We start from the raw sequence: 13,504 nt of genomic DNA, 5'->3' as shown, positions 1-13,504 counted from the left end.
ACTTTTACATTTTGTTTTGTACTTTAATAGTAGCAATTGTCATAGCTATTATAGAGACTCATCCTTTGGTTATTTAGGGAAGCTCGACGAAGATAAAAAATACAGTGGGGGTTTACAAATTCACCCATATATAAATGGGAACAATTTTTATGTATTCTGTATGTGATTATTTTATGCTTAGTGTTCTGAATCTAGAAAATGAGCAGAGTCCCATAGATCACATTTAAATAACTAAAGCATGCTGAAGGTATGTAAAACCAGCAAAGTAGTGTCCCAGTGACTAGGCAACTTCGTATAAAGGGCCAGAGAATAAATATTAGGCTTATGCTTATCATAAGGTTTCTGTAACAACTACTTAGCTCTGCCTATATAACTGAAATCAGCCATAGACAATACAGTAAAAAATGAATATAGCTGCGTTGCAATACAACTTTACTTACAAAAACAACCCGTGAGCCTGATTTGGTGCATGGGCGTCATTTACCAAGCCCGGGACTATGGGAACATTTGCTAATGTGAAGAAAACTCTTACATAGTCAACACTTCTATAGCCTACCTGAGTTCATGCTCTAGTTGCAAACATATGGTGATTTGCATGGTGAAAACACACACACACACACACACACAACAAAAAAACGAAAAATAAAAACAAAAAAACCAGAAGGCTGAGAGCTAAGAATTTGTCAGTAAATTTGAAAGTGACAAGAAAAAGAAAGGCTCTCTAGACAGAAATGTCTTTAGAGTTGAAAAGGGCAATTCATTAGCTGATTAGAGCTTGACTGGCTTGAGAATAGCAGACTCCCTTTTTTGTAATTTTCTGTTCATCAATCTTGAGAAGCTTTTGACCTGTGCATTAGAAGGGAGATTCCCAGGCTCACGGCTGACACTACAACTAAACCTGATGCTTTCCCAATTGTAAATGAGTAAATTGGTATTCCAGAATAAACAAAGGTATCCTGTGATTTTGATTAGCTCAGTCAATCCCCAACAGCTTAATTAATTCTGGATGAATTGTTAAATTTGCTTCTGAATTTGCATAGCTGAGACCCAGTCTTCTGAAGCTATGAAGAGCTGCCAAAATGAACAGCCAGTGTTCAATTCCCCATCTTTCACATCTACTTGCTGCAACATAATAGGGAGACTCTAACTCTATAAAACTGCACAGTGTAGGCTGGTGTTCTGGATCCCAGTGTCAATTTTATCTTTTAATAGCAGTGTGCTATGGCAAATAGCAATCTCCTTTACCCAAATTGTTTTAACTAGGCAAACAATACTAAAATATTTTTCAGTCTGAAATGCTGTAAATCCATGTTACATAGGGACTAGATCATTCGTTTAGGTCTGTCTGACCGACTGTAATCTAAAAAATAGTGAAAAAATTTCAATGTATTAAAGACGGAGCAAATAAAGTGCCATTTGATTGGCTCTAACATTAACATCCTGGGGTTTCCTTGAGATAAGTTGGAGGAATGGACACAGGTTAACATTCTTTCCTTATATCCGTAATAGCTTTTTAACACACCACTGAACACACTGTTAACACACAGGAAATGGGGAGTGATTAGCTGATTGCTCTGCCCTGACTGACAAATGAGGATTCACAGCAAACTCTTCATGTTAGGTTCTTTCCTTTGTGTGTCTGTGCACTTTCTCCTCCCAAGTTACTACGTTGAATTTGTAAGTGATCACACTGAAACTTTTAAAAGATGATTAGAGATAGTAAACGTATTCAGTATTTCACGTATTCAGTAATTTAGGCATTTAGAGAATAATATCAAATTTTCTCAAATCACGCATTGCATTTATACCACAAATCATACAGGAAAAGGATATTTGATTACTTCAACGTTTCATTATATTTTTCATGGTTTTTGAAGGTAAATGAGTGATTATCGTTATGTTCAATAGGCTTTTTTAAAAAACATGCATATTAAGTACAACATTAAGGGCACTTTAATTTGAATGTACTAGTAGAATTAAAGTAGAGCCTAAATAAGTTGCCTTGTGGGTCATGAGCTTGGGTTTTTCTTCTCATGCTTAAGTGATATCTGTGAAAATTGAACCCATACAATTTATGTAAGCAGTGCCTTTTTCAAAGTGATCGTAATTCCTAAATGTGGTAAAATGGGGCCTATCTTAACCTACAGATACTTCAGTAGCTCTCTACTAGCAGTGACAGATGTGGCATATTAAGAATTTGCTAAAGACCAAGCACAGTAATAAGTATTTTAAAATATCATATCTTATCTTCACAGTATTCTTAAGGGTTAGGTACCATCTTTATCGTAAAGATGAAAAACTTGAGACCTAGAGTTTAAAAAACTTGTCAAAAGCCTTCTCAAGGAAAAAAAAAAAAAAGACCTTTTCAAGAGTGTGCATTAGAAATCAAACGGAGAAAGCATTCCAGTGGTATCTCAGGTGTGAGTCCTGTGGATAATATTGCCTCTACTCTTGAAGTTTTCCAAATTATAATGTTAAAATTAACTTGATTACTTTGGGTGACCATCCAGTCCTCTCTGTTGGATACAATTTTTGTTAGGTGAATTTCAAAAGGAAACTATTATTCATAAGGAAGAATTATTTTCGAAATTGCTAGTGTTCTACAAACCACTGAATGATTGTTTATTCTTCACATATTTCAGTTTAAAATTCAACTGCATATAATTTATCTGAAAGAGATACATTAAATAAAATTGAAGAGAACAGTTGAATGGTAATTGCACTTCATTTATAAGATCACAGAAGGAATATCAAAATCATAAATAAAAAAAGAAAAATGTGACTTACCATGTTAACATGTACAATGTCTTGAAGTATTATCACAGTACAGCCCTATCTATAATGCTGTATTGTCCTTATTATAGAGCTATAAAGAGATCGAAAAATGAAATCCCAATTTCGCGCAAGAGCTTTTGCTTCATTGTTGTACAGAAAATCTCTTATTGAAAAGTTTTTTTTTTTTTTAAAATCTTCCCATAACTTTTAAATTCCTCCAATGGCATTAGAAGAAAGGATATTTTTGTTTTAACTAACCGCTAAATACTTTATTTATGCTTTTGATTTTAAGTCCTTTGGTTTCTTTCAGAACTTGTGGCAGAAATAATTCCATTATCGCTTGCATTCTTCAAATTTTCCACTCTAGTGGCTCTTTTTCTTCAGGATAAACTCAGGAATTTTTTATTCTATTTCTCATCAGATTTTTCTCTCCCAGTTTAGACCTCTCCTTTTTATTCCGCCCCTCTGTCCAGTGTACTTAAGGTATCTTGAAAATATATGCATTGCTACCTCTAGTATTTTTTGTTTCTAAGAACACCTAAACACTCCGCCCTCTCTGTGTTACACTCTAGGCTTCTGCAAGGCACATGGCTACCTCGGTGCTTGGAAACAGGAATTGACAGGGCAAGTCTGTGTAGACGGGGCTCTATTTACCAATGGAGAAAGAAACCATATATGTGAATGTACACTTTTCTTCGAGGAATCAGATTTATGTTGCTTCATATTCTTCTTGACACTTGTTATCACTAAACTGTATAATATATGCCAGTCTGAAAGTTTTGGTTTAAATTTGCATCTCCCTGATTACACATATTGTTAAGTACTTTTTCAGATTTTTCCTAGCCATATGGATTCACTAGCACAGAGCATATTTGTTCAAGTCTTTGATTGGTGGTTTTTGGAGTTGTCTTTTACTTGTAGATTTTTAGGAGATCTTTATTAATTCCATATATGAGATCTTCATTAGTTTTATGGATGTAAAGTATCTTTTCCACTTGGTGGCTTGCACTTTTGGTCTCTTAAAAGTACGTTTTGAGGAATAGGTGATCTAAATAGCAATGTAGTTAAACTCATAAATTATTTACCTTGTGGTGAGCTTGTTGTTGTCATTATTGTTTTTATTCAAATTCATAACATGTATGCCATGTTATCCTTGACTATTTGCTGGACATTTTAAGAATTGTTTATAATAATGATTAGATGACCAGGATGATATTATCTTACTATAGGAGGGAAGATTTTTATGTTTTACAAGACAACTAGATAAAAGTAACCTGTAGTCCATACAATTCACTTGCAGCATGAGGCATCTTGAAGTCCTAGCACAGAGAGTAGTTCCATTATTGCACCCATCCCATATGCCTGGAGGAGCACAAAGCCACCAAAGGGCATTTAAGCCTCAGCCATCTTCTCCAGGTGGAAAAATTCCCGAGGCACTGTGAGACTCATATGCAATCCTTATGTCTCTAAGTTATGGTTTTCTTCAAGACATAGACTGGGCAGTTCTTCACCGTCTTGTTATGTTATGTGAGATAAGAATGAGAAAGAATATATCTTTCTTATATTCTTTATGAATATTTATCTGTATTTATTCCAGGTATGTTTCTTTGTTGTTCATTATGTTACTTCTGCAATAGAAGAGTTAGTCCAAATTGTCCAACCATTGCTACCAAAGGGAAGTTTCTAGATCTCTTTTTAAATTTATTTTGTTAAAAATAAAATAATAAAATAAAATAAAATAAAATAAAATAAATTTATTTTGTTTTAGGGGATCCCTGGGTGGCTCGGCGGTTTAGCACCTGCCTTTGGCCTAGGGCGCAATCCTGGAGTCCCGGGATCGAGTCCCGCATCGGGGCTCCCGGCATGGAGCCTGCTTCTCCCTCCTCCTGCGTCTCTGCATCTCCCTCTCTCTGTTTATCATAAACAAATAAATAAATTTAAAAAATAAATAAAATTTATCTTGCTTTAAAAATAAATAAATACATTTATTTTGTTTTATTTTTGTAATGCACCTCCTGATATAAGCATACAATAGTTTACAGATAAGCAATTAGTATAAACATCTTATCATAGTAAATTAGTGTGTATCTTGACATGTCTAAATTAGGTAACAATATTTATTTTGAAATCATCTATTTCTTGACAAAAGATACCATCAGAATTTTCTAGTTAGGTAAGGAATGTGTCATGGAATAAGTATGATTTTATTATGAGAATAATTAATTATTCCACCTATGATTTCTAAGTGTCCTTTTTTGGTGTGTGTGTGTGAGAGAGAGAGATACATTTTTGACTTAAGTATTTTATTTTATCTGTTTTTAATTAGTAATTACTTTTAATGGAGTAGAGAAGGGAAGAATACATGTAATTTGAAAATGTCACTGATAAAATTTCTTCTGTTTCATTCCTGTAATAATGATTATAAGCATAATTAGGGTAATAAGATTATGAACTAGTATTAAATTACTCAGCTTAAGTATGGATTTAGAAACATGAAAAGAACAGAATCCTGTTTATGATAAATTACATTTTTCTGATGATTTTAAAATAATTAATTTTAAACAAAGTTACTAAAATCATCTTTTTTAAAGTGATTTCACAAATATTCATACTATTTTATTCCTTTTTTTGTACTATATTTAGAACACAGTTTTTACCCATGTTCCTATTACTGTTTCTATTATCTAGTTGCTATTGGAATAAATGCTTCATAAATACTTACCTGCTGTAGTTGAAATTGTACTCAACTATACTTATCTCTCTGGCTTCAGACTCTGCTAGAAGACACTTAGAATTCTCCATTACTTTGAAAGCAAGCTCTTAATATTCCTCTAAGTCAAGTTGTGAAAAGGAGAAAGTGCAGAAAGGGTTCCACAGGGACACATTATTTTACTTGCCTCTTCCCTTTCCCAAGTAATCAAAGGAAAAAACTGATCTAGAAGCGGCATTAGTAGTCTTCATAACATGAGATTAGAGGAAACACCACAGCTAGAACTCTGATTTCTTTCCTTGGATACTTGAGAGGTCCTGCAATAGGAGGCAAAGCTTATAGGTCAAAAGAAGTGCTGAGGTGCTTCAAGAAGCTTAGTACCATATGTTATTCCTAGCCTATGTGTTTTTATCTTTGTTCAAGATATCAACTGACTTTTGATATCATGTGATACATGATTTTACTTAAAGAAGCCTTTTCATATGTGCATTATCATTGGAGCTGAAAGGATGGAGGAGGGTACTAAAATGATAGATATTATTTTCTCCAAAGCAGTTGTCCGTACATAATTAGCATAAGATGTTTGTGGATAGAATGCTCTTATAGAATGAAATATGCTATCACTAATGTATATTTATGAATGTGTAGATTAATCCTAATTAATGAGGAATTAAATTTTCAATATTTTTCCTGGGAATTATTTCCTAAAGTGACAAATGACACACTCAGAGACAACCAACCTGCACTAAAAGCTCTTAAAATAAATTTTAAATTGGCTTATAGATTCATTTGTAGTTATACTTTTAGGTTGTTAATGCATTTCTAGACATAATTACCGTTTCTTTTTTTTTTAAGATTTTATTTATTTATTCACGAGAGACACACACACAGACAGAGAGAGAGAGAGAGAGGCAGAGACACAGGCAAAGGGAGAAGCAGGCTTCATGCAGGGAGCCTGATGTGGGACTCGATCCTAGGTCTCCAGGATCACACCCTGGGCTGAAGGCGGCGCTGAACTGCTGAGTCACCAGGGCTGCTCTAATTACCATTTCTGTATAAAACTTAAATTCAGTACGTTTTATGTATACTTTCTTCACCATTAAAGTATGTTTGATGAAATTTATAATATAAGAATAGATGTGTTTTATGTTAATGAGTGTGTGAGATTAAATCATTACTTGTTAATAGCTATCTGAAAAACAAGTAAAGATAAGCATGACAATTTTGTAGATAAAAGAAATCTTACTGCTATATTTATTTAAAGAAAGAATCATTTGATTTTGAGAAGTAACAAGTGAACAAATAGGCTTTGTGTATATAGTTCTATATGACATATTAGGGAAGAAGAGAAATGTATATATAGCATGACATATGCAAGAAAAAATTCTAAATACTTCAAGATACATATTATTTAATAATACATATTACTGAGATAGTTTTTAAAATAATTTAAAAATGTAATCTCCAAATTAAAGAAAAGCTTTTTTACTGTGCATTTTAATATGCCTTGAGTGAAGAGTAATTCTTATTTCTCATTATGCACCCTCTCAAAAAAATTGCATTTTAGAAAGATGTCCCACAGTGTTATGCCAAATCTCAGCATTTACTCTAACATGTCCGTATTATCTAATTAGCATTGTTAACGCATAACTACCAAAAGCACAACTAATTTGAATGGCCTGGGACCTAATACCAGATGCAATAAGTTAGTGAAGAGATTCCAAGGTGACTTAGTAGCAATTATATTTCTAAATGTCAGAATAACCAATGTTAACATGCTGATTTTAGAACCAGATGTCCCATTATTTCTTACATGATTTTCCTGAGAAACCAGAAGCTAGAATTGAGAAATATTAACGGAAAATTACTAATAATCCTTATAGTACTCTACATGATGTTATTACTTTTATAATTCTTCCTTTTTCTGGGACCTAGGTGGATCAGCTGGTTAAACATCCAACTCTTGATTTCAGCTCGGGTCGTGATCTCAGGAACATGAGATTAAGCCCCACATTGGGCTTCCAGCTCAATGCAGAGTCTGCTTGAGATTCTCTCTTTCCCTATGCCCCTACCTTCCCCCCCCCAAATAAATAAATAAATAAATATAAATATATTTATATTTATATTTATATTTATATTTATTTATAAGGACCTAAAGAAACACTGTCTGGAAATTTCAGACGTTTTCTATGCCTCATTGGTCAAATATATTTTAGTGATTTTATATAAATAAATAAATAAGTATTAAAGAAACAAAGACTAAATATATTGCCTATGTTCTTATTACACAGGAAACATTGAAATAAAATGTGAATATGGGTAAATGTCATTAGGGAACATTAGGCTGCTGATAAAAATGACTGAGCAAGATCCTTGTTACCCATTTGCATCATTTCGATAAGTGATGCAATGACAAAAGAATAAACTTGGACTGAGCCTCTCTCATAAGGTTTTTCAGTTTTAAGGTCATGCCCACCCCCTTCTTGAACACCATAAAACACACAGGTGCCTTAAGTAATTAAGGCCTTTAGATTTAGACACTAGATCTTCTACAGCAAGTGAGTTTATTTCATTTATATTCATCAGATGCTGTTGTGGCAGACAGAGTTCATGACAACAGAGATCATTTAACATTAATGCTTAACATTGTGCATATGGGGGATTGTATGTTCAATCCTGGTCTTTCAGTACAAAAATGCATGCCAATTTTGGCATGACAATTTGTGACGGTACCAAAAAGTAGAGTAACTGTTTATTGAATAGTTTCATTCTATGAAATGCATTTGATTGATGTTTTTCTTCCTTCTCAAGAGGCGTAAGAATCAGAAAGAGAAAAAGAAAAATAGAACGGTGAAGGAAGGGAGAAGGGATTGCGGAGGAGACAGCAAAGATTGCACCCAATAGATAGTTGTTGCAAATCAAGAGCCACCACTTTCTATACCCTCAAAGGGGCTCATGTTTAAAAATATCATCAATCACAATAAAGGAACAAAAGACAGTCATTGCCCTCCCCCACCTCTGCCCCCATGGAAATTTCAGTTTAAATTACTGATTTGTTAGAATATTCTAACCCAGCTAGGACTGAGTCAAAATGTCAAAATGTCAAAGTACAGCTAGGACTGAGTCAAAAAAGTCAAAATGCCAACCCCAGTCAAGGTAGAAAAGTTAATGTCTGTGAACGTCCGCTGACGAGAACTGATGGGCAGCTGTCACATGCCCCAGAACTGGTCGGATTATCTAGTCATCTCTCAGGATAATCCACAATGCCAGATTTGTTAATCCCTGTAATTGGTAAAGATTATCTGAAAACAGGAAAAGGAGAGCCAGATCCAGGTTACGAATTATATTTTCTGGCTCAGCGTACTTATTAGGAGAAATGTGTTGAGTAGTTAACAATATTGTACTTAATTTTAAAACTTAAGGATAAGGAAGCAACTGTCCTGTGCCAACATCGTCTAGTTTATAAAGGCCGCTGACAGAGTTTCGCTTAAATTGCTGTTTGCTTGGTGAACCTCAGCTTCTCCTCCTTCAACTTCCCAAATAAATCTTATCCCTTTAGAGTCAATTTATGTTTCCCAGCATAATGATGCATTTTACCCATTCAGCTCTGCTAGCGCTCTCCGAAGCCAGCCAGCAATGATCTCACCTCACCTACAATATAAATCTATCAGTGAATAAACAACATCATTTTTATTTCAATGCCGATGACACACTACATGTCGATTTGGCAGTTAAATAATTTATCCCTCTTTTGGGTGCAATCTGCCAGGCTTATTATAACTCTACTTCTGATATTCATTTCATGTTTAATAGTTCTTTGCCTCATGAGGATGCTTGTCAATCAATTAAATTGAAATGTCATTCTGACCTTTTATTGGAAACAATTTATTCTTTTTTTTTTCATTTCATCACAAGCTTTTTTTCCATTTTATTCAAACTAAAAGCCTTAATGACTAGTATTCAGAAACTTTATACTAATTAACCTTATAAAACGACATGCTCATCAACATTACTGACACTTTATCTTTGCAGAGGTTATCCAGTTGAGTCTGCCTGAAGATCAGAAACTGAGCATCACAGCGGCAACTGTGGGACAAAGTGCTGTCCTGAGCTGTGCCATTCAGGGGGCACTGAGACCCCCCATCATCTGGAAAAGGAACAATATTATTCTAAATAATTTAGATCTGGAAGACATCAATGTGAGTACATCAACAGATGTTGCTTTCTGATTTGCCTATTTCACATGATGGGCTCCTGACTTGGTGAAACCTGAGGAGCTTAATGATGTTGGATGAAGAGTAGGAGAGAATATTGGAGCACTGTGTGCTCGATAGGTCGTTTGAAATGATCCAAATCACTGGTGTAGGTATGGCGATGGAGCACTGTGCTAGTGGGATCCGAGTAGCTTAAACCAATGCTGTCTGACTGTCAGAATTTCTACAGTTACCAACAATCAAGCCTTACGTATTTGCAGGTGTGGTTGAGCAACAGCCTATAGCTTGTGAGGTGTTAGATGGGGGTAAAGGCAGTCTTTGCTTCAAACACTTTATAAGGTATTAAAAATAATGAATATTAATCAAGCAATAAATGATTTATTTTCCTAGAATGAAATGGGAATAAATTTCTCTACTCAGGTTCACTCTTAGAGATTCAGACTCTCATTTGAAACCAGTGTCAAAGAGTACGGCTTTGAAAAGGAAACAAACAGGTTATTATCTGTTCCTTCTGTGCTGTGTGATTCGAGTTGAGGGTTAAAAAGTATATATCATCCTAGATGATGAAAAGAGCTAAAGCTCGTTTGTTATGGGATGCCCATGGAAATGACATAGGACAATCCGTTGTCTTAGTGATTTGGGAATTTATGTTCTCTATACATATAAATTTTCATTTTTTTATTATTGTTGTTCAGAAAAGCCAGCACCTATTTGCTCATTCTTTGTTGCTTCCTAAAGAACCCCTAAAACACAGATCCAAGAGAGTCATTCCTATGTATTACATCTTACTAATATTCTTGTTTCATGTCCTCAAATGATTCAAAACATAAGCTTTCCAATTTTAATTTTTTAATTTAACATTTTTGCCTAAATTTGCTTACATCGAAATTTCTTCAGAGAGTAAATGGAGTATGATATTTAATTCTTATGATATCAAGAACACTGTGCATTAGAATAGCTATCATCTCAGCAGCATATAAGAATCTTTGAGAGATACAGCCTTAGATAAAGCCACCTTGGGCTTGCTTATATGTTGTTACGTCTACATTTTATCTTTTTCTATCTTCGTTCCTACTATCAAGTTTTCCACTGTGATATCCAGAGGCCCATGTATTCTATGGTGCTGTGGTTTGAATACCTCAAAAATCTCATTTGAGTTGTTTCAATAAGGAAGTATATGTTATGAGCAATATTCTGTGGAAAAATTGTAAAAAATGAGCTCATTCTTGTGCATGTATCTTGCAAATTATTTTGTTTACTTCCTAACTTCTGATTCTGTTCTAGAAACTTGAAATTTCTAAGAAAATTATTATAGGTAAGTTAGGTGTCCAAAAAATTTGTAAGTATTAGATAAATTCTGGCATCAGTAAATTGATTTTTATTGGATAAAGTTACTTTGACTACATGCACAGAACAGATACATTTTGAGAATTTTAAAAACATCTTTAAGATTTAGAAAGTTTCCATTTCATTACAAGTCATAGTTAAATAAGTTGGATAAACATTCATAACCCATAATGTACATATTACAAGCTACCAGCCTTCCAAACAAAACTGCAGAGATATTTTTGAAAGGGATATTTATTAAATTTCCCAATATATTACGGTGTTTACATTTAAATGCCTTTACCAATGTAACTAAAGTGTGAAATAAACAGTTTAGTTTAGTAAAATATTACTTACCGTGTTTTGTTTTATACTTATTCCTGCTTGAAGTCTGCTATAATATTCATCATGTAAATAAACTATTTATCGGTATCTATCCATCTATATATAGAGTTTATTAGTTAATAAACTAACCATATAATTTTTATATATAACTGCATTAAATATATTAAATGATTATATAATCAACCATATGTTATAGTATATATATTATTACATTTGTTATATAATAACCTAGTATTAACTACATAATATATATATATATATATATATATTCGGAGAAGGAGAGAGTCAGTACTGTCTCTAGTGAACATCTTATGTGTCATCTAATTATTCAACATCTTTTGAACAACCCTACAAATATTTTGGCAGTGCTTTGGTTCTTTGCTTTTCCAAGCCAGAAACTTAGTTACCTTAATTAGCCTTCTTCACAGTTAGGGAGCAGATATGTGAATAAGGCTGCAACAAAGACACTGCTGAACAAGGTGTCATTTTGTAGCAAGAACAGGGAATTGCAGGTGCTTTAGAGAATTCCCTCTCCCCTCCCTCCTACCTGGTGAGTGCTGTGGCAGCAGATCCTACTTGCAAGGACGTCAGTGATAAAAATTCTAGAGTTGGTCCGTGTTCAGCTTCAGTTGGATCTTCATGGGTCAGTCTCAACATGAGGCCTGTGCTTTTTTTCCCTGGCTTTTCATTCCCTAAGGATGACACTCAGTTCTGGATATCTTATGACTTTCTTAATAGCTTCCTTAAATGGCATCCCTGCTTAAAACTAGTTGGAATGGGTTCTATTATTTGTCCCAAGAATGTTGTCTAAATAATTTTATATTAAATTATTATTAAATTAAATTATTAAATTATTCTAACATATTAATAAATTAAGAGACATCTACAATTGTATCTTCTTAAAATGTACGTTTCATCATTAGATATAGATTTTGGATGTCTTGAAAGATCGAGATGACCTTACTCTTATAAAATACATCCTTTGTTTATAAGCAAAGAGAACTTTCAAAACTTCCAGATATGAGTCAATGTTATACCCAATCAGTATATATTTATTCCCACAAAAGTGAGCTTAATTCCCATTAAATTATGTAAGGTTAAAATCGTAAGTGCTTTTTCTGTCAAAAGAAATTGATGACAATTTTCAATATTATTTCTGATTCTTTAATATTTATTAGGTAGGATTTAATACATATTTACTTGGGCAATATATAAATTCTTTCTGACTACAAAAGATTACAATAATATAGATATATTTTTAAAAGCTTAATAATGGCTCCTTTTTTATATCCACTAATTCCCATTCTTAAGCAGAAGAAATCCTGTGAGTACATTTTTAATTTCCCTTCCATGCATTGCATCTATAATTTTATTTATTTAGTAGAATAGATTCATATTAATTCTCATTATGTCACTATTTTATTATCTTATTAGCCCTAAAGACAACTCCATGAAGCAGGGAATTTTTTGGGGGGTGGTGGTGCAGGAAATCTTACCCTCATTTACATTTGTGGGGATTTATGCCAAGACAGTTATTCACCCAAGGTTGTTGAGCTAATAAGTGGTACAGTTGGTATGTTTATTTTTTTTTTAAGATTTTATTTATTTATTCATGAAAGATGCAGAGAGAGAGACAGAGACAGAGACATAAGCAGAGAGAGAAGCAGGCTCCCTGCAGGGAGCCTGATGTGGGACTGGATCCCACGACCCTGGAAACACTCTCTGAGCCAAAGGCAGATGCTCAACCACTGAGCCACCCAGTCATCCCCCAGTCAGAATGTTTATATACATTATTGAATCTCATTCTTGAACTTAACCACTGTATGGAAGTGGGATGGTCTGTCATTTTCTGCTACCCTTTGCAAAATGTATCCCAAATAATTTGGCCCCAAATAATTACTAATAGGTTTTATATTCTCTGTTATTATGGGTGGGACTAATTGATATCCACTTGATGTTAGAAGCCTTTCATTTGGCTTGTCTTCTGTCTTGCACCAAGTGAATAAAAGAGCCCTACTCAATTACTGGAGGCAGTGACAAGGATGATTTGCAAAATGGGCTGGTTTCTAATTAACATATAGTCTCTTGGGACTGATGTGTCCTCAAGGTATTTAACCTGCTTATGCCCAGCTTC

At 33.9% G+C, this 13,504-nt stretch overlaps 1 protein-coding gene across 4 annotated transcripts in view; it reads left to right on the top strand.

Annotated features, from left to right (window-relative positions):
* FSTL5 (follistatin like 5) overlaps nt 1-13,504 on the top strand; it is a 706,657-nt gene that overhangs the window by 480,136 nt on the left and 213,017 nt on the right. For all 4 annotated transcript variants that reach the window (XM_038559137.1, XM_038559135.1, XM_038559136.1 and 1 more), the window contains exon 7: nt 9,518-9,684. In XM_038559137.1, the coding sequence (XP_038415065.1) occupies nt 9,518-9,684 (167 nt within the window). The remainder of the gene's footprint in view (nt 1-9,517; nt 9,685-13,504) is intronic.

This window comes from Canis lupus, chromosome 15 (assembly GCF_011100685.1).
Source record: "Canis lupus familiaris isolate Mischka breed German Shepherd chromosome 15, alternate assembly UU_Cfam_GSD_1.0, whole genome shotgun sequence".
In the NCBI taxonomy this organism is placed as follows: domain Eukaryota; kingdom Metazoa; phylum Chordata; class Mammalia; order Carnivora; family Canidae; genus Canis; species Canis lupus.
This window is presented reverse-complemented; position numbering and strand designations above follow the sequence as displayed.